The sequence below is a fragment of the Aulonocara stuartgranti genome, assembly GCF_965226115.1.
Source record: "Aulonocara stuartgranti genome assembly, chromosome: 3".
Classification (NCBI taxonomy): domain Eukaryota; kingdom Metazoa; phylum Chordata; class Actinopteri; order Cichliformes; family Cichlidae; genus Aulonocara; species Aulonocara stuartgranti.
Window position 1 is genome coordinate 54248606 of NC_138941.1, and position 22802 is coordinate 54271407.

The window sequence follows — 22802 nt, forward strand, 5'->3', positions numbered from 1 at the left end:
CCGCTTCCTTCCTTTTACACAGAACTATCACACCTTAACAAGCTCTGTCTACAGCATGCTTTGACATGTTTGGTGCTGCAGAAACAAATTAGTGAGATTTTTATGAAACTAAGTAATAATTTACTTAGTTGTAGTTGTATCATACACATGTGAGCTGAATAATAAATAGACAAAATGAACAGATTACAAGTCCAAGTGAAGCTTTAAATGTGAAGTACTTTTGTTTTACATCCAGAAACACAACAAGAACACAGCTGTCTGCACCTTCACCTGCAGGTCTCATACGCACACTGATCACATATATGCACATGTTAAACACTCTTTGTCATAAATCACATTCAGACACAGTATTAAATAAATCTAATTCTCAAAACCGTTCCACTCCTGAAACTAATAATTCATTTGAACCGTGACATGGGGAACAGGCAGAGGCAAGTTTGTGGACACTTTTAAAATATTTAATTTTCTTTTAGTTTATTTTTACTCTTTAAATTACTAAATTACTAAAATGCAGTCATAAAGTTATAAGTAAGTTTACCCTGGATGGTGAAAGTGGCCTCTATCGACTGTTTTTCTTTGTTAAGTATAGTTAAGAGTTTTGATGTATTAAACATCAAGACCATCAAAACATTTGAAATCCTGGAAACATTTGAAATCCTGGAATAACTGCATAGGAAGTTTTCAAATTAAAGTCTTGGAGCTCGACTGACTTCTTACAGAAACAGTGATGGACATTTTGTTTCCTTTGTCTGCTCCTCGTCTGCTTGTTGTGTTTGCTGGGAGCTTTGACACCAATAATAGTTACTCTGACAGATGCTCCAGCACACAAACACGTCATTCTGATGGGTTCAAACTGCTGTAGAAAAGTGATTAAAACCATTAGCAAGCACAAGAAGAGACATTTAGTATTTTCCTCCTGCCATAGAAATATTAATCAGCTGCTGATAATTTTCAAGGAGCCACGAATCACTGATTATATTCTAAAGGCTGCTGCACAAAGTCACTACATTGCTTCAAAATACAACAAACATGTTTCCATGAAGCTTTGTAAACAGTTAAAAACAGATTGATAGATGATCAGCCCAGAGACGTAACACTTACTCAGAGCAAATGGTCACAGCAGGCGAAAGCACTTTTTCCCACGACAGTGAAATCTTTCACTAAAAATACTTTATTTATCATTTTAACTGACAAACTTCACTAATGTAAAGTCATCACTGCAGAGTCTTTGAACATGAAGTTCAGTTCTGGTCAAATGTTCACTCAAATTCAGGAAGTGAGATGAAGTCCGCCTCCCTCCCTTCTCTTGTCTGTTTCCTTAAAAGTAGCTGTAACTGTTGTATTCAAAGAGATGAAAGCTGTTAACTTTGTCACTCAGTAACCACACAGTGAGCTACTTCCTGAGGCTCATGGGAAATGTTTTTGAGATCGAACAAACTTTGACTGACTTTAAAATGGCAGGTCGTTCAGACTGCAGCAGATAATCGTTCAGTTACAAGCACAGACTGAAACTCACTGAGATGAAACTGAAGAGACACTTTAACTCAAATCCAAAATCCATTTCCTGAAAATACTGTAGGAGGTTTCCATAAACTGTTTGAGAATTAGTAATCAGAGTAAATCCAGACATTACAATTCTTTAGGCTGACTACAGACAAACACTGTCAGTCTGATTGTTGGATAGCAGAGCACAGCTGGAAACACAGATGTTATATGAATGCACTAAATACATTTGTGCTTCTTGTTAGGTTTCCTGGTGAGGTGTAAGTGTGTTGTGCTAGACTTCAACGTTAGTCCCAACATCAGTGTGCCATCGTTCAAACCATTGTACAGCACACTTCATGGGCCTGATAGAAGAAGAGGAAGAAGAACCCGGTTACGTTGCTTGGCCTCCACTTACACCTATTAACTTAGCAGATTTAAAGAAAAAATCATTAAATCAGTGACTCTTTGGTTAAGCTGCAATACGATAATTGTAAATGAAGCTTATGTGTAAGTTGAGCTGCCTATGTGTAAGGAAGATCTGTAATCAGTCATCTGCTTTCCTGGCTGTTAGTCTGCTTTTCTGTTCTCTGCATCACTATCACTGTCAGTCTCTATACTTACATCATTACTCTAGTCCAATCATCTTCTTGCCCTCCTTCTTTGGGCCAATCAGCCTCCACTCTGTATGGTTTAAATCTGTGCTGGGTCAGGAGGGGTGCTGAGCCTTAAGCAGAAACAGTGGTGGAGCCTGCTGAAAATCCAGACACTCTGGCCTGTTTAAAGTGCTCAAACACAGTTTGCATAGTTACAGAACTGCAACACAGAACAGCCACAGTGTGTGGCATCAAGTGTCAAACATGGAGGAAGAAGCGTGATGGTCTCCGGCTGTGTGCTGGACCCAGGGTCGGTGACTTGTGCAGAATGAGAGGCACCCTGAACCAAAACAGCTGCCACAGCATTCTGCACCACCATGCAATTCCCTCTGGTAGGTACCTAGTTGGTCAGGGTTCATAAAAGCTGAACGACAGTCCAAGCTATGCCAGAACTACCTCAGGAAAAAAGAAGATGGTAAGCTTGAAAACATGGAGTGTCCAGCACAGTATCCAAACTTTAACCCCATCAAGCTGGTTTGGGATGAACTGGACAGAAGAGTGAAAGCAAAGCAACCTACAAGTGACACACATTTATGGGAACATCTGTAACAGATATGAGAAGAACTTTCTGAAGAATATTTGATTTCTCTTGTAGAAAAAATGCCACAAGCGTGTTCAGCTGTCATATCTGCCAGAGGTGTTTACTTTGATGAGTCTAAAGTTTAGAAGACATGTTGGTCTATAAATTGATTCCACGATATATTTTTAAGTCCAACTGGAAAAATTGGGGTGTTCAAAAACATTGACCAGTGGTGTATTTTTATGGTTGTGGCCGCCTCTATATATGGGCCTCCCCTGGTTCAACCTGATATCACACCATAATGTATACTAGACACACTGGTCCACCCAGATGTTGCAGTAAGTTGTAGTAAACTGCAATAACAGCAGAGGGAGGTTTTTATGTCAAGGCAACATAATAATAATCACAGAAAGCCCTTAAATAGACATTATTAACCCATTTAACACATATATATTTATAAGAAACGTACATGAAATATTTGTGGTGATTAAGGAAACTGGAATGTACTTCAATACTGGTCTACAGTTGCTTGCTCACTAGTGGTGTCTTTTCTTTAAATATATTATCTCCCCCTGCTGCTGCTGTAATGTTTGTATTCAGTGAAGCAACCATGCGTGCCCATTTCACGTTTTGGAGAGCCAAAATTAATAAAAAATGGAAGCTCATGAACAATCATATCGACAACATTCATGTTTAAAGTTTAATCATGTTCATCACAGATGTGAAGATTTACACTTGAGCATTAGTTTCATCCGTCTGAGATTTTAGATATATGTAAATGTGGAAGTGTTGCTGACCATGAAGCTGAGAGGAATAAACTTTAGTTTTATTCTGGGTGAGAGCGGAGCCTTGATTCATGCTCAGGGACTGACTCACCCTAAAATATCTAGAAAATGAGAAAATACGTTGTAAGCGATGTTGTACCATTTTCCCTTTTTGTGTGCACATTGTTCTTCTGTTCATGCAATCAAACAGTAAAACTGTCAAAGGGAAGATTGTAGAGGCGTGACCAAAACACTGAAGTTCAAATTAAATTCCTCACTAAGACCAAAAAAGTGGACCACATCAGTCCAGCTCTGAGGTCTTTACACTGGCTGCCTGTCCGTCAGAGGATAGACTTTAAAGTTCTGATGCTGGCCTATAAAGCTCTGAATGGTTTAGGACCAAAATACATCAATGACCTCCTGACCCAGTATGAACCATCCAGATCCCTCAGGTCATCTGGATCCGGTCTTTTATCAGTTCCCAGAGTCAGAACCAGACACGGAGAAGCTGCATTCAGCTTTTATGCTCCATATATCTGGAACAAACTCCCAGAAAGCCTCAGATCAGCTGAAACACTCAGTTTATTTAAATCCAGGTTGAAGACTCACCTGTTCTCAGCTCCATTTGAATAAAGCACCAAATCCACACTTTTAAGCTTAAACTTCAAAACTTACATTTAACTACTGATTTTATCTGTTTTGATTTTATATACTGTTTTGTTTGTTTGTTAATTAGTTTGTTTGTTTGCTTGTTTTAATCAATTTTAAATCATGCTTTTTATTTGTTTTTGTTTCTAATGTCTCTGTAAAGCACTTTGAATCACCTTGTTGTTGAATTGTGCTATACAAATAAACTTGCCTTGCCTAGAGCAGATTATCAACAAAAAAGAGTAATCAGAGTATCTCAAAATAAAACTAAATAAAACTGAGACTCACACGACATTTTTCAACTATTAAATAAGTCCAATTAAAGACAAACTCACAAAGCAAATGAAAATAAATATTTGAACATCTCGGAAATAGTGGGCAGCATGACAGAAGTGAGACCTGCTGCGATGTAAGGATTGGAGATGGTGTCACTGACAGAAAGACGGGTGGTGTGAAGATGTTTGGATTTTCACTGGGAGTGAGTGAGCAGATCTGAGGGACAGCCTGGGTTGAGTGGATTGGAGACAAAGTTAGAGAGGCGAGGCTGAGATGGTTTGGACATGTGCAGAAAAGGGATGGGGGATATTTTGGACAAAGGATGCTGACGATGGAGCTGCCAGGCAGAAGGCACAGATGAAGACCAGAGAGAAGATTTTTGGACGTAGTCAAGGAGGACATGCAGGGGCTTGGTGTGAATATAAAATAGAAATACAATATTACCAACCCCCCAAAAATATATAACTATGGGGTTCAATTTGACTGGTTTTATAGACAGATAGTAACGTCTTCTTTGACTTAGACTAAATTCCAAAGAATCAGTGGTGCCTTGTTTTGAAAATTATTTTTTTAAGTCATAACACTGTTCCTAATCTATTGACAGTGCTACAATGATAGAAAAAACTATAATTAAGTAAATAAAGCCTCATCCGTTCATCATTGTGCCAAAGTTTGGACATTTTTACAGCACAGTTGTTGAAGACGAAAGAAGAAGAGGAGGACGGAAAGTAGAAATGTGACAAAAAGCTGACTTTGCTGCTTGTCCTGTTACACTTTAACACAAAATATCATTAGCAGCATTTCAAGGAACCAATAAGTGTGTTGATTAAGCTTCAATGTAATTATAATTGTCTGTGTTCATAGTGCATAATTTAAATAAAAGCTTAATATAAACCTTTGGTTTTGAGTTTTATTTTGCAAACATGATGTAGGATACAACAGAAATGCTGCTCATAGCTAGAAATAAAAACACACACATACAAAATACATTCACTGATACATTCAAATCCATACAGCATGTGTTGCATCATTAAGTCTGATATAATGTAGGAGGTCACATACAGCAATAATATTCACTGTTACCTGCATTTAACACAGCAAAAGCTGAATTTAAAACCAGATTATTAGCTGCTAAACATCATGTTTCAAATGTTTTCTTGCTGCATCAAATGTTACGCAATCTACATTTTATATATTTTCTATAAAAGCTATAAATGCTCCCAGATAAATAAATAGACAAATTTTAAAAATATTTTAGACGTTTGGCTATAATGTGATGTAAAACCTGTCATATTGTCTCCTCAACAGAAGCTGTTGTCATCAGTCACTTTCCTCGTTCTGTTGATGGTGAGCTGCTCTTTATGGACCTGAAACAAAATCATAACAAACAGCTGTGAAACAGACTCATGCACATGTGTGTAAATGATATACGCTGCCCTCTGACATGCACTACATTATGTGTGCAGTTTCATTATTCTAGAGAAAGCAATAAAATAATCAATAAAAGCTGGATTAAAGGAGTTTATAAAAACAGGTTTTAGTCCACACAGATTTACTATTTCACACTTTCATTATGTGCTTTAGCAAATCTTTCTGTATATCCTCGTCCTATCAGTCCCCTTCACCCAGGCGTAATTCTTAACAGGGGTTTGTATTCATTCATTAAAATGTTTTTCTTCATGAGACTGCATAGACAGGAAGGAAACGTGGAGGCAGAACATGACAAAGATAAGATCTGATGGCTGAGAACCAAAGTGGCTCTTAGGTCACGAGGAGAAGCTCCACCTACTGTTACGTCTCATGGCTCGCATAATTAAGTAAGTAAGAATTTTTTTATTTAATATAAATTTTATTTATATAGCACATTTCTTGATAAAAGATCACAAAGTGCTTCACAAGGTATAAAACAAAAACAGACGAAAGTTAACAAAATGCAATTCTAAAAAGATGTGTAATTCAAACAGAAAGAATCACTTTCCACAGGAAGAACCCACTGGACCATCACACAGGTCACCCAGCTTCCTAAAGAGGAAGGCTGGGGTAGTATCTATGAGACGCAGTCAGTTATATTCAGAGCACATTAAATGAATGCTCTCTTTCCGTGCATCTATGCTCAACAGCATAAAACTGTAAAATGTCCTCTCAGCCTGAAACAGATCTACAGGACATTAAAATTATCGTCTAATTTAACTGAAACAAGTGAAACACACTGAGAGAGCAGATAAAACAGTTAAAGAGCTCCTGTAAAGATTTCATACCTGGGGTTGAATTTGGATTGACATTACAATAGTCAGAGCTCTCCTCTGGGTCACCACGGTGCTCTGTTGAGGTCATGAAATGAAAGCATTTAAAAAACAAACAGTTTTGCAAATGTAATATATTTTATGTTGGATACTCACGTGTCTTGTTAATCACTTTAAGCTGATTCACACATGAATCACCTTCTATTTGACCTGAAATAACATTATTTATTTTAATAATCACAGTTATTTTATAACAGCCTCCATGAGCTGTGAATGAATTAAAGTTTATACTGTACCAGTGTCAGTGCTTTTAGAGCCTCTGATTGTCTCATAGACACAACGATCACCTGCAGGCCAAAGAAAATTATTCTACTTATCATTACTATTATCAAGTATTCTCATCAGTAACGTTTATATTAAATGCTGTTATTAACTTTGTTTAATTCAGCAGTGTTACAACTGCAGCAGTCTTGTTGCAAAGAGCATCAGAATCTTTTAAACTACATGAAAAGCTAACCATGAAGAAGAGACGAGTACACCTGCTGCTGATCTTCATCCTGACTGACCCTCTGGTCATCAGCTGAACCTTTATTAAACACTTAAAAGAAGACATTTGCTTTTACATGGTTATCTTTTATACATGTTATACAACAGTTCCAACTCCAGGAATGCATGATGTGTCTGTGCACATAAATATTTAAAGAGTAAAATCTCTGAGATCAGAGGAACAAAAAGTCTCACCTTTGGACTTCATGCAGTAATACAGCAAGAGCAGGAGGACAATAAATGTGATTCCAGAAATGAGTCCAACGATCGTTAGAAATGAAGAGCTCTCCGAACTGAGCACAGCTGTTGTAAATAAGAAACACAAACTCTTGAATTCAATAATTCAGAAGCTGCTTTAAAGACAATAAATATGTTCAAGGGCTTTGGATTTTTTATTTCTTAAGGATGTGACCTTCAGTCACTGCTGTAGTTTTTTAGTCCTCCCAACTCTTCATTTATTTTTATCGAGTGTTCTCAGATTTTTTACGGACAGCCTGGACACCATGCTGAGATGTGCCAAGTGTTCAGCTAAATTAAAAACTCTATTGAAATCGTTTTGCTGGTACAAACATGCTTTTGTATTCCTGTCAAACTGTTATTTATTTATTTATTTATTTTATTTATTTATCTATTTAAGTGTTCATCTTATAATATATTTCACACTAAGTACAGCAGAAATTTCCTAATATTGTAAATCTGATCAATTGCTTGGCAATTTAATCTTTTCTGGTTCTGATTCTATATTTAGCATTTTTCTTAGATTTAACAAAGAGGGGAAACAAATTATTTGTTCATGTGACAAGCTGCACGTAACAAAACACCTAAAGATAAAATGTAAAATGATATGATCATCTCAGAAATCCCTGTTCTACAACAGTGTCTGTAAAAATGTTTGCTGCATATATTTTAAAAACAATGTAACATACTTTGTAGACTACGGAATTGTTCCTGTGCATTGTTACGTTTGTAAAATGGAGCTCAACAACAAACATGACAAACAAAAATGACTGAACTCACAGGTTATCTCTTTTTTTTTTTTTTTTTTTTTTTTTGAAAAAAACCAAACTTTAATGTTATTTATATAAAGATCATCTGGTGTGAACAGCTTTACAAGTAAAAAAAACAAAAAACAAAACACCTTCGATGACTAAGGGACAGAAAAAAAGAAACACTAGAAATGATCTCATAATGGGATCACACCAGGCATGACAGTCGCCACCACATTGGTTTTTAGTCCCATGACTACTTGATAGTCATTACCATAGCTGGACTGGCCATCGGGCATACCGGGCATTTGAAAAACTATTTTCTACACATTCCAGCACATAAAATAAAATATTTTTTGTGTTTACACTCACTCTTTCAAATAGATGCAAGTAAAACACAGCAGAAAATAAATAAAGTCAAAGACTCAGCGGTCCTGTTGCTCTATTTTCACCTGTAAAGCAGGACTGTGGTAGGCGGAGGTTTACCCTGGTGCAGGTGTGCCGCAGCGGTCAGTGGAAGGATATGGCAGCTCTGTGAATTTCCCATTACGTCGTTGCGCACTCGGTGCTTGCTTGGAAGTTTAGGGGTTTTTTTCGCTGTAAAAAGAAGTTTTCTTCCCACGCACAACGGACACTAATGTTTTTGTCACTTTTTATGGAATCAAACTCAAAGTAAGGTCAGTACTTCCACGCTTTAAACGCTGCACCAGTGTTGGGAAGGTTACTTTTAAAATGTATTCCATTACAGAATACATGCCCCAAAATGTATTCTGCAACGTATTCCGTTACGTTACTCAATGACAGTAATGTATTCTGAATACTTTGGATTACTTAATATATTATCATGCTTTTTACAACAACGTGAATGTACTATTGCTGTGTGATTTATTACTATTACTGAAGGTCCGCGACTCCGAACTGTAGTAAAGGGACCTCTGACTAATACGGCGGGGTCCCTGTCGGCTCGTAGCCGAAAAATAGCTTTACTTTAGCTTTACTGGTGTTGGCCAGAGGGGCCGATGGCGCGATATGGCAGCCTCGCTTCTGTCAGTCTGCCCCAGGGCAGCTGTGGCTACAACCGTAGTTTGCCTCCACCAGTGTGTGAATGTGAGAGTGAATGAATAGTGGCATTGTAAAGCGCTTTGGGTGCCTTGAAAAGCGCTATATAAATCCAATCCATTATTATTATTATTATTTGTTGTGTGGGTCAACTTTTCTTGCGAGAGACAGAGAGAGGCGTTGAAAGACTGCTCCAACGGAACACAGTGTACAGTCGAGTCTTAATAGCTTACTTACAACTGGGCTCGTCAGGCTCTCTTCTTGGCTGCAGTGGTTATTATTATATTTACATGCTTCCAGCTCCCGTTTTTGCTCGACGACAACTCGTACCTTTCCACTCCCCTTTTTCTCCCTCCTCGCGCTCACAGACCCATAACGTGTATGGCAGTCCATTCTCCCTGCAACACGGACTACACTGCCCATGATGCTACATTCTTTAGAGCTATGCTTGTAGCATTCTGTCTGTTAGCTTAGCACAACAACAACAACAACGAAAAGGCGCTCTCTCACCCAGGAAACACACAGTCGCAGAGAGAGAGAGAGAGAGAGCGTCGCCCTGTAACCATGGCAACCGTAACGCTGCTGCCTGGAACAACAGAACGTAGCTGTCAAACCCAAACAGTCACTAACAGCGCACTCGCTTACGTCACTGTCGTGAGACATTCTCGCAAAAAATCACGGTTTTAGTAACGCAGAAACGCAGCGTTCCTACGGGAAAGTAACGGTAATCTAATTACCGTTTTTGCAATAGTAATCCCTTACTTTACTCGTTACTTGAAAAAAGTAATCAGATTACAGTAACGCGTTACTGCACATCTCTGCTCACACACCCATATTCTTAGACATACATACACATACCTACTTACATATGTGTTCGCCTATAGTCTCATACATACTAACATATACATATAAACACACAACAATTCAAAAAATGTGGCATACATAGTTACAGAGATTCAAACAAGATCGGGTCTCCTTAACCAAATGTAATGTTTCCATTTACCCCAAATATCACTAAATATATCAAACTGGAGTCTTTTAATGAAGGTAATTCTTTCCATTTTAAACATCCCATATACAGTCTCGTGTCAGTCATCCAGTGATGGAATTTTCGCACTAAGCCATTTCTTGGTGATAGTTTTACGGGCAGCCAGACTCAGGATACCATACAACTGCTTAGACATTTTATCTACATTTACTGAGTATAAATATCCAAACAAAAGTTCATCCCAGTTAAAGGGAAGCTGCATACCAAAAATAATCTGCAACTCGGAGTGGATCAATACCCAAAAAATGTTGATCCTTGGGCAAGACCAAAACAGGTGGAAGTGTTTTACTCCTTGGGCCCCACAGTTTCTCCAGCAATTAGAGTGATTGAAATAATATTTACTTTGTGCAGGGGTAATAAAAAACCTACAGATACTCTTCCAACCATAACATCTCCATGTATTAGAACTAGAAATTCTCCACTGAAAAGCGCACTGCTCATACCAAATGTTATTTGATATTGCTATATTTGTTTCACTTCCCCATTTTTTTTTTGATGTAGGTAGTATTCCATTTCTTAACCTCTTGTATACCCTTATACAGTCTAGAGATCACCTTAAGGCCTGTGTCAGCCTGATAAGCCTTGACAAATATATTCAAAACAGGTAAAGAGAAAAGATCTGTTCTCTTAGGTATAAAATTATATAGATGATGCCTAATTTGTAAGAACCTTAAAAAATCCGTTTTACTTAACTGGTATTGATCTTTTATTGATTGGAAGTCCCTAAGAATTCCCTTATCGTAAAACATTGTCCTGCCCATTTTTAATATCTTACATCTAATTCATTGGGTAAAAAATCACAATCAAAAAGTAAGTAAAATGGAGCTCAACAACAAACATGACAAACAAATGTCTGATAATTTAATAGAAGAGGTGCTGACATGCACAAACATGGAGGCATGAAGAGTAGCCACAGACAGGGGAAAAGAGTGGAAAAATGTAATCAAACTTAAGCTCCTGGCCTTCATTTGATTGACCATTTTTGCAGGAAGTGAGAAGAACTGGGATGTACAAGTCGGTGTGTTTTTTGGGAGTCCTCTGCATAACCCATTGTACAAGGCCACTATGTCAATTCAAAGATTTAAAGATATTCGCCGTTTCTTGCACTTTGATGACAAGAGGACCAGAGCCTACCGACTGAAAACAAACCACATGGCAGCTTTCTGCTACATATGGGACCTGTTCCTGGTCAACTGCATGCAGAAATTCACCCTCAGTGATTGTGTTACAGTGGATGAACAACTTGTGCATTTCAGAAGGAAGACCCAGCTTCTCCAGTACATGCAGAGCAAGCATACAAACGTGATACAAGTGATACAAAAACTGCAATTTCTTAAAATTAATGAAAAAATAAATAAAAATGCAAAGGGCCTCATGTCACAAACATGTTTTATGAGGAATAACTCAAATATTAAAATATTACAACTCTTTGTTTTAAAGATTTTGAAGAATAACAACCGAGTTTATAGCAAAATGCATTGTTTCTATTTGGGGTCATTTTTGACCCCACTCGTGGAAGAGTGTAGGTACTGGTAGGTTGTGCATCCAAGGGTTAATCTCTGAGGTGTGTCCCATTGTCACAGATGTATAAAATCATGTACTAGACATGATTTTGTGGAAAAATGGGTCCAAAGAAGAGCGAGCTTCCTCTTTATAGAGCTTCTCTAAGCTAAAACAGTGTTTTGTCTCAGTGTTTTTACACTTTGAGTAAAGACGGCACTGAAAACGCTAAAATTAAAAAGTGTCAGTGTTCACAAGAACGATGGTGATGCAGCCACTGTGAAATCTGCGGTAGTGTTGCAGATAAGGAGCAGATATTCTGAATATTATATAAACATCATACTGAATACTGTCAAACTGGCATCAGCCCTCAATATTCACAGTAAAGCACTTTTTTTCATCATCATCACTTTACGGGGTATTCGTTGGGGTCCCCAGCTCAATGGCGGGGCAGGCGGCTTGGACACTTGTGTTCATGATTACGATAACTTGGGAACTCATCATCTACTAATAATCTCAGATAAGTTCAAATCTCAGTGACCTCGAGGTCAAAGTTAGAGGTCAGGTTTTCTAAAAAGGAAGGAAATCACTTATGTTCAAGCTTACTTGCATGTACCAGGAAGCTGAGGGGCAGCACGATCATGGTGACTGAGATCAAGTATGTGTGTGTTTTATTTATGTTATCAGCTGGAAGAAAATTTCCAAGAGACTTTTAAATAGGGATGATGTAGTTTTGTCATTATTTGTTTTGTACATTTAAAAGTAAAAATGGAAATAAACATGAAGCTAATAAAAAAAATTTTAAAAAGTTGTGAAAGTGCTTTTCATAGACACATATGATGTTTGTTTATTTCATCATCTTACTGGGGTGATGGTAATAAAGCTCAACATTATTGTACCAGCAAAACATTCACAAAGTGTCGGACAAACTACGAGGCTACAATCAGGTTGATCTCATCCTGTGCTGATCCTTGTTATGTTTGTAAAATGAAGCTCAACAACAAACATCACTTACTTGATGCTGACAAGTTGAAGGCTTCACTCCACTCTGTTGAAGAATATGAGTCATCTCTGCGTCGACTCTTACACGTGTAGTCTCCACTGCTGGACTCAGAAACATTGAATATCCAGTAATTATTGTGAGTCCACTGTGTGGTCTGGTTGGGTCCTCTCCATCTATACTCCCACTCAGTGGTTTCACCTCCTTCCTGCACCTCACATGTCAGACTGATCGTCTCACCGCTGAATATCTGAGGCCAGCTGGGTCGTCCTTTAACAACAACCTTATTGGAAACTGTTTATTAACAGTTAAGATACAAACAGAAACATCAGCTCAGCAGAGAAAACTTAACACTGTGTGTCTGAATGTGAATTTCAAACAAAAATGACTGAACTCACAGGTTATCTTAATGGTGACATCATCACTTTTATCAGTGTAGTAAACTGGGTTTCCTCTTCTTCCTCTGCAGTGGTAGATTCCTCCTTGAGATACTCTGATTGCTCCGTTTTGTTGATCATCTGTTCTGATTTGAACGTCAGTGTTTTGGTCACGTCTGAACCACTCATATTTCCAGCCAGCAGAGCTCCCCACAGAGCAGGCCAGAGTCACACTGCCCCCTACTGGTATGATAGTTGATCCTGGAGTCAGTGTGGCCCTGGGTTTACCTGCTGTTAGGGGGAAAGGAAAAATGCATTATTCACTGACCTGAAAGAGTCACACTAATGTAAACTAACACAGGTCACTGCTGAAGGACACACAATGATGGTTTCACAGCTCTGTGTGGTTTTTGGTTTAAATAACAGAAACATCAGTCACTTTAAACTTTTCATGTTTCTTCTTTTTCTTTGTTTTAAAGTTTAGAGTCTGTGAGTATTTTATCACTGTGTGTACTGTGAGTGATGTAACAGGTAAAATCAGTTTCCTGGTTAAAGTTTATGCTTTACAGCAACAGAAACAAGTTTCCATGACAACATTATTTAGTGCACATGTCACTGACGACTTACCCTTCACAGTTAGAGAGACGATGTTACTGTTCCTTGTTTTCTGTGATCTCGTCCTGTGAGCAGAGCAGCTGTATTTACCACTCTGAACTGTAGATGCAAGTTTTAATCTGAGGCCTTTGTTTGTGTTGAAGTTGAACATCTCTTGACCATCCTCCATGAGTTTGTATTCCCAGTCAGTGTGTTTTCCTTCCTTCATGTCACATTTGAAGCTAACAGTCTCTCCAATGAAAATGGTCGAGCTGGGTTCAACAGTTAGCACAGCATCTAGAATCCAACACAAACACAACATCATTGACCTGAAACACTTTTATGTACTTTACAAATCAAAATCTGTTCTGACATGTTCATAAACTTATAAATATATTGAGAAATAAAAATAGAAATGGAAAGTGTTTAAGATTGATGCACTGAGATTAATATTTACTAAATAAATAAAAGTGCAAACTGTTCAGTCACCTTGAGCGTGTCCGCTGCAGAGGAGCGTACAGAGAACTGCAATAAAGGAAGAAACTTCACACATCATCAAACTGAAGACTCACTCAAACATGGCATCAGTCAAACACACCTGGTGTTACCAGAGGCTGCTGTGATTGGTTTAAATTATATATTTAATGTAATATGCATCAAATTATCACTGATGAAGAAACAAACCATTCTTAGATAAACTAAACCAGCGTCAGTGCACTGAAATCTAATCCAGTCTGCAAACAACCATGTTGAGAACAAAACATGAACTGAAATGCTGCAAATGACTGAAACTCTGTCATTTTACTAAAACATGTTCATCAGTCAATGAATCAAAGGAAGAAGTGATGCACTGACAGAATAGGCCCAGCTCACAGAGGAAAGTGGGTCCCATCCTCACATCCAGCTGTGACACGTCTGAAAACTTCTACGACTTTGTGTGAAGAGAAAGAAGAAGAAGCACACGAGACGCTGAGAACTGTGAAGAAAACAAAGACTTTAAAACTTCTTCTCTCCGCTTCCTCCGCTTCCTTCCTTTTACTCAGAACTATCACACCTTAACAAGCTCTGACTACAGCATGCTTTGACATGTTTACTCTCCTGGTGCTGCAGAAACAAATTAGTGAGATTTTTATGAAACTAAGTAATAATTTACTTAGTTGTAGTTGTATCATACACATGTGAGCTGAATAATAAATAGACAAAATAAACAGATTACAAGTCCAAGTGAAGCTTTAAATGTGAAGTACTTTTGTTTTACATCCAGAAACACAACAAGAACACAGCTGTCTGCACCTTCACCTGCAGGTCTCATACGCACACTGATCACATATATGCACATGTTAAACACTCTTTGTCATAAATCACATTCAGACACAGTATTAAATAAATCTAATTCTCAAAACTGTTCCACTCCTGAAACTAATAAAATGTGTTTGTATTCATTCATTTGAACCCTGACACGGAGAACAGGCAGAGGCAAGTTTGTGGACACTTTTTATTTTTTAATTTTCTTTTAGTTTCTTTTTACTCTTTAAATTACTAAATTAATAAAATGCAGTCATAAAGTTATAAGTAAGTTTACCCTGGATGGTGAAAGTGGCCTCTATCAACTGTTTTTCTTTGTTAGGTGTAGTTAAGAGTTTTGATGTATTAAGCATCAAGACCCTCAAAACATTTGAAATCTTGGAAACATTTGAAATCCTGGAATAACTGCATAGGAAGTTTTCAAATTAAAGTCTTGGAGCTCGACTGACTTCTTACAGAAACGGCGATGGACATTTTGTTTCCTTTGTCTGCTCCTCGTCTGCTTGTTGTGTTTGCTGGGAGCTTTGACACCAATAATAGTTACTCTCACAGATGCTCCAGCACACAAACACATCATTCTGATGGGTTCAAACTGCTGTAGAAAAGTGATTAAAACCATTAGCAAGCACAAGAAGAGACATTTAGTATTTTCCTCCTGCCATAGAAATATTAATCAGCTGCTGATAATTTTCAAGGAGCCACGAATCACTGATTATATTCTAAAGGCTGCTGCACAAAGTCACTACATTGCTTCAAAATACAACAAACATGTTTCCATGAAGCTTTGTAAACAGTTAAAAACAGATTGATAGATGATCAGCCCAGAGACGTAATACTTACTCAGAGCAAATGGTCACAGCAGGAGAAAGCACTTTTTCCCACCACAGTGAAATCTTTCACTAAAAATACTTTATTTATCATTTTAACTGACAAACTTCACTAATGTAAAGTCATCACTGCAGAGTCTTTGAACATGAAGTTCAGTTCTGGTCAAATGTTCACTCAAATTCAGGAAGTGAGATGAAGTCCGCCTCCCTCCCTTCTCTTGTCTGTTTCCTTAAAAGTAGCTGTAACTGTTGTATTCAAAGAGATGAAAGCTGTTAACTTTGTCACTCAGTAACCACACAGTGAGCTACTTCCTGAGGCTCATGGGAAATGTTTTTGAGATCGAACAAACTTTGACCGACTTTAAAATGGCAGGTCGTTCAGACTGCAGCAGATAATCGTTCAGTTACAAGCACAGACTGAAACTCACTGAGATGAAACCGAAGAGACACTTTAACTCAAATCCAAAATCCATTTCCTATTTCTTGTAACTGTTGTATAGCTATGACAGGGAGAAACAGCTGAGGTATGCCAGGATTGGTATACAGTTGTAGCAGTAATTCTCTTCATGCTTTCCTTGCAGATGGTGGTTGGGTCATGGGTTCACCCATATGGAAAAGATATATATAAATCTTATAAAGTTTTTATCTGTCTTGTATGAAACTTGTATGAAAAGCATACAAGAGTGAAAACACATATAAGATCCCTTGAAAAATTATATAATGAAACTTGTATGTTTTGTATACTTACTAAAAAATATATATGAAAGTAATGAGAAAGTGGCCACTTTCATGAGTAAATCATATATGTTTTTACTATTTCTTTTCCATATGGGCATAATGGAGGGTCACATTTCATGTTGATAGAATTTGTTTTTATGCTGAGTTTGGTGTTTTTGTTTGATTGTACTGCAGTTTGCTCACTAACAGGAGACTCCCAGTGCCTTAGCAGTGACTTGTTGGCTTTCTGTACTGTTTTATTATTTGCCCCTTTTTAATGGTGACTCATTGTGAGCATGTTGCTGCAGGTATTCTGAAGATAGGTGTGCACGTGTGTGAAATTCAACAGAACGCTCTGCTGTGCTGCTTTCATGTATAAGAGATTACGCCTCAGAAAAAAACAATAGGTTTAAATCTTTATTTGAACATTGTGAACACAACAAACACTAATAAACAACAAAACAAAACAATGAACCAACAGAATAGGAGTACAGATAACTTTAACTGTCATGAAATATAAGATCAGGCTTTCCCTGAGACAGTTCTAATTATGAGGTGATAAATGCCGGTTTTCAGGAAACATGTTCAACAAACTCAACGGCAAATCTGAGTTTTCAAGTCCCAAACAGCTGATCAGACGAAGTTCAACTGAGTGTACTCTGAGTTAAGTGTAGGGCTGTTCGATATAATGATATACATCGGATGATATGAAAACGTCTATGGTTTCATATCACGCTATCGCTTGTTTTGTAAAATAAACTGTTTATGATCAGTTTTTTTCATCATTTTGAAGCCACTGTTTTTACGCGTTGGTGTTAGCAACAATGACGGTGAACCCAGCGTGTGGCTCCGCCATCCGCTTGTTTATTTCCCACATAAACCTTTCACAATAAAACTGAAGATCCTGTTGAGATTTTTCAAAATGAACTGAAATGATGAGAAACAGAAAGATCAGTCAGAACAAATCCAGGACCTTATTTCTAAACGAGGCATGTAGCCTGGTTATGAAAAGTCTGACACAGACCAGAAAACTGTACCATGCAAATTATGCAGGAAACCGGTTCCCACCTCAGACTCAAACATGGAAAACCTTGTCAACTACCAATGCAAGAATCATGTGAAAGAGTATGGAGAGAGTTTACAAATGAGAAGCAAAAAGAGCCAGGTGCTCAAAACAGGGTTCAGACACCTATCTCAGGGTCAAATTCAAGCACTTTTTAAACACTTTCAAGGTCCTTTTTCAAGCTTTTCCAACCCCCCCACCGCCACTGCCCAAAAAAACCAAGAATGTGTGTTTCAATTCGCATCACCTCAATAAGACCATGTGAAAATTAAAACAAATCATCCTAGGTGATCTTAAACACCTTTGTTCCCCTTTTGTTAAGACATAGAAAAACGCACCACACAAAAATACTGCAAAAGGAAACGGTCGCCTTATATACATAGTGTATAAACTCAAAATGCACATTTGACTTAAAAATGAAGATGTGAAAATGTGAACAAATCAACTTGTTAGAGATATTCTTCTCCTGTTGAAAAAAAAAACCCAAAAAAGAAATAAGTCTTCTCATCAGATATTGATGCTTCTTTCCTGTGTGACAGAAAATAGGAGACAGATGTTTGTTTGTTTGTTTTCTAAGTTAATTGCCAATAAAACTGTTTTATTGCTGAAGTCCTAAATGATCACTTTTAAAGTGTTTGTGCCAATAACATCATGTACAGTCAGACAGGCATGGACAACAGCACTGACTGAGAGGCTTTGAACAGATCACATAGTTCAATTCAACATATAAGACTTTAAGAATGCACAAGCATCTACTTAAAATCTATTGAATTTATCATCTGTGATGTTATTATGTATAATTCCAATGTATTTTGTTCATCTCCCTTAAATAAACAGGCAGCCTAAAGTATGAAATATTCATATACAAATACACATATAAATGTGTGAACTGTCTCTGTGACTGATTGTGCCCCACAGGCCTCAGTGTGAGCTTGAAGACATTTATAATGTTTAAGTAGTTTAATGTGCAGGTGCTGACGATAAACACATTTTGAATGAAAGCCAGGGAACTTTGGTAGCACAGAAACAAGTGGCTATTCTTTGTGACCATATGGATCCGTCCCTCATATTACCATTATTTCACCCAAAGGCACCAAGTTAATACTCAAAAAAGCTGCAGCAATAAACACAAATATAAACAGTACTTGGTGACAACTTTGCTTTTAGCCTCTAACCCTATGGGGTCCAGGGTTTAATTGGCCATTTCTGACTACTTTTGATTTGGCCTCTATATTTCACCTTTAAAAACTGTTTATCTTGCCAATCTGTTATTTACTCATTTTGACATATTGTATCAGCACAATTTATCTAAATTCAGACAAAATTGAAAACATGAGTAGAAAGTGATATTTTTGACTGTAAAAACCACAAGCATGTTTAACGAATGATTTTCATAACTTGAAATGCAAATAGAAATTGTACATTTTAAAAAAAAATATGCACAAGTTTTGCAAACAAAGTTTTATGGTTTACCTAAAAGTGCAGCCAAGGCTCAGATGTTTTTTATATAACCATTTCAAACTATTTACAGAACAAAACGGTGCTCTGCATCAAATAAGAAGGCACACAAATTATTTATGCAACTCCAAAAAATAGTTTGTGTCCACTCTAACACAGATGAGAACAGCACAGGGATAAACCTGCAGGTCTGACAGCAGGTGTGTCACTCGGCGTTGGCACTGCAATCTGCCTTTGGTGGCTTTAAGGCAGCAACTGTAGGGTTGCCAACCGTCCCTTAAAAAATGGAATCGTCCTGTATTTAGAAACAAAAGTACACGTCCCATGTACTTTTTTAGGGTACATGGGACTAAAAGTGTGTCCCTTATTAGCTCAATAAGTCCCGTATTGAGCTAATAAGGGACGCACTTTGTCCCGTAATACAGTGAGAATCAAAAGTAGTCTATAAATGTTTATGGAATTAACGCTTTGTTTGAAAACATAATTCCCAGCCCCTCTCCTGCTTTGTGACCAATGAGCTGACAGCACACTTATGACAATTCGAGTATGACAATTCAGATTACCGCTCATCTCATTGGTCGAGGAAAGGTCGCTTGCGGAGAAAATACCGGAAGACAACAGATGACCACAACAAGAAGCATGGCCAACAGGGAAACAAACGCCGACACTGCGGTGCAAGTCTCGGACGACAGTACACCTAAAGCTGGGCAGACACTGTGCGATTTTTTCAGTCACGTTATTCAGCTCCTGCTCAAACTGCACGATTGACTCGCAGGGGTTAGAAGTTGGTAGGTCACGATGCAGGTCTCACACTATACCGCCCGATGCTCTGATGCGACCTGAGTGCTCACACTGTGCCTCCATAAAATGAAGGTTATAACAGAAAATCTGTCGCTCGCTCTCTCTGTCTTTCACTCACACAGACACACCACCACCATCAACTTTGCTAAATTGCTAATGAAAAACATTGGTCAGGCAGCTGTGATTGACCAGCAGTGTAAATTCAACTATTTTCACGGTTGTTGTGGTCGTGATTAGGGATGGGTATCATTTAGGTTTTATCCGATACCGGTGCCAAATCGGTACTTTTGAAACGGTGCCGGTGCTTAAACGGTGCTCAAACCGGTGCTTAAAGAATGGAGAACACAAAATTGGTCCAAAAACCTCTCATGTTCAGCTGTTTTTTTGTAAAAAGATAACAATGTTAGCCTTTTCTGCAGCTATGGGGCATATATGGTATCACTCTCGGCTGGAAGCAGTGCTTAAACAATGGAAAAAAAACAATCTTTGTCCAAAAACCTCTCATGTTTAGCTGTTTCCCTCTTTTTCTTTGGTCATTTTAGCCTTTTTGTCCAGGGTGAAGGGAGTACCTGCCATCAAACAAGAAGACAGCCGCATGTAGCTATGATGATGTTTGCTAGTTCACCTTACTTGCATTAATGTAATAACGTGGTTAGCCTACTCAATGTAAATTACACACGAACAACATTAAGCTACTCACGCAGAGAAGAACGGCTGCTGCTGCCATCATCATCCATCATCATTTCTGCTACACTGGCAGGGCTAGGGGCCAGGACTCCCCTCTTCGGGTTTTTGGGGGATGCTGCTAACTCTGGGTCCGATAACAGGCAACCCACACGCAGTAGATGCGCTCGGTGTGAGGTCTCGCAGCAAGCTATCAAATACGGCGCATTTCTCGGCTTTTAAAAAAAACACTATGCATCGCCAGGTGTTTCATCGGATTTGAGGTGTTACCTCCTTTGACAGTATCACAGTATCAGCTTAAAGCACTTGTTGCAGGCTGCTGAGTTTGCATATTTTGCTATGAAGTACAGCCAGACTTTAACCGCTTCGCCTTGGGCATTTTTAATCTGTAGCTCTGCTCTAAAAGAACGTATGTACCTGGACCCGCCTACTATCCTCGGAAACGTAAAATGATTGGCTAGAATCTAAAGTGTGTCACAGCTCAGGAAAAAAAAGCACCGAAATAAAGCACCGAAATGTGCGCTGCTTTTCGGTCTGGTTACTACCGTTTATGTCAGAACCAGTGCCATCATGGCACCGGATACCAGTACCCATCCCTAGTCGTGATAATTTTGTGATGCCACATCGAAAAGGCTCGGATGAGCTTTCCAAAGTTCTACAAGTTGTGCCTCCATCGCTTGTGTCCAGATCACACGCCGCACAGCCGTGCTGCTCCATCTTTTTCACCGACGTTTACGTGTTTGCAGTGTGAGCAGTGTGAGCGGCTGCGGTGACACCCTCACGAGCGATTGATGATCGGGAGCTGGTCGTGAGGTGTTAATCGCTTCTCGTTACCCCACGTATACTACACGATGAAGAAGGCCAAAATCGGGCTGATCACCAAATCGGTCGCATGACTCAAAAATCGGCTCAAAATGGGCCAAAAACCGCACAGTGTGAGCCCAGCATTAGAGCAGCAATGTTTGTTGCTCAGAGAAAGAAAAAAAAGGCTGCAAAAGGAGGAATGGGAAAAGGAAAACACCTGGCTGGAAAAGTGCACGATAACACCTTTAAAGCACACTGCACTGTGTGCCGGCGCACTTTTTCCATAGGCATGCTTCTAATGGTGCTTCTAATCTTCTAATCTAGTGGTGGGCACATGAAGAACACGAGGGGCATGAAAGCTCGGGGAACCCTTTACCAATTTCTTGTCCACCAGGCCACGGCAGAAGCAGATATGGTATGTAAACACTGGTTTGTTTTTTAAAACCCTCTGGTTAAGGTTAATATGGGCATGTGCAGTGAATATCAGCACTATGTGGCCAGAAGTGTGATAATATAACTTATTTTGTGTAATAAACAACTGCAAGGATAGATGATTACAACAAATAGATGACTAATACATAAAAGTAGATGAATAATGATGATGAGTTAAGATGAGTAATCATGGGAACAAGCGGGTTTACAAACAGGAGCAGCTGATTAGCATTAGAAAAGCTGAAATAAAACCTCAACTGAAGCCAATTGTACTAAATGCACTATATGTGCACTGTTACAAGAATATTTTTGTTCTATTGCTTTCTATTAATTTATATAATTTTAAGTTAAGCAGGACAGAGTTCTTTTAAAGAAAGATTTACTTATATTCTCAAAAGTTAAGCATGACAGGCTTCTGTTTAAGAAAGAGACCTGTTTTACTGTGTTAATGTTGTCATTTTGAGCTAAAAATAAATGGCTAAATGATCATTTGTTTCCCATATGGTCATATCACAAAGAATATGCATCTACTTTAATCAAATTAAAGTCAAATGGTTAAAAAATAATTTCACACACAAAAAAAGAGCTACCGCACTAGGAAGGGTGAAGACAACTGGGTTGCCCGGCCCTGGCCACGAGGTGTCCCTTATTTATTTTTCAGGGAGTTGGCAACCCTAAGCAACTGTGATGTTCACTAGTAGAACTGACAAAAACAACAAAACAACGACTATACTACACACTAACTACCAGTTATGGGAATAACGGCGTTAATTTTTTCAGTAACGAGTAATCTAACTAATTACTATTCCTATCGTTACAACGCCGTTACAGTTACTAACAAGAAAATGCGGCCTGTTACTATTTTTCAACAAACAGACGGTTGAAGCTGTGTTCAGCTTACCGCATCTTATATCAGTTGCACGGAAGTAGCTGTAAGTAATCTGGACAGTACAGCTGTAATCACGATCACTGTCTAGCACAACACCTGGAGCTAAGGGTGCAAAACAATCGC

At 38.4% G+C, this 22802-nt stretch overlaps 1 protein-coding gene and 1 long non-coding RNA gene across 2 annotated transcripts; both read right to left on the bottom strand.

Moving 5' to 3' along the window:
- Positions 1–5259: 5259 nt before the first annotated feature.
- LOC309699631 (uncharacterized protein) lies at positions 5260–13901 on the bottom strand. Its single transcript, XM_082522737.1, has 9 exons — positions 13733–13901; positions 13127–13396; positions 12744–13022; positions 7331–7438; positions 7107–7187; positions 6886–6936; positions 6746–6799; positions 6605–6667; positions 5260–5713 (listed from the first exon to the last, which is right to left on the bottom strand). The coding sequence occupies exons 1-9, from the start codon at positions 13887–13889 to the stop codon at positions 5706–5708; spliced, it is 1071 nt and encodes a 356-aa protein (XP_082378863.1). The 5' UTR covers positions 13890–13901; the 3' UTR covers positions 5260–5705.
- A 64-nt stretch (positions 13902–13965) lies between these two features.
- LOC309699806 lies at positions 13966–16027 on the bottom strand. Its single transcript, XR_014274476.1, has 3 exons — positions 15845–16027; positions 14189–14675; positions 13966–13996 (listed from the first exon to the last, which is right to left on the bottom strand). It is a non-coding gene; the product is annotated as an uncharacterized lncRNA (long non-coding RNA).
- Positions 16028–22802: the final 6775 nt, after the last annotated feature.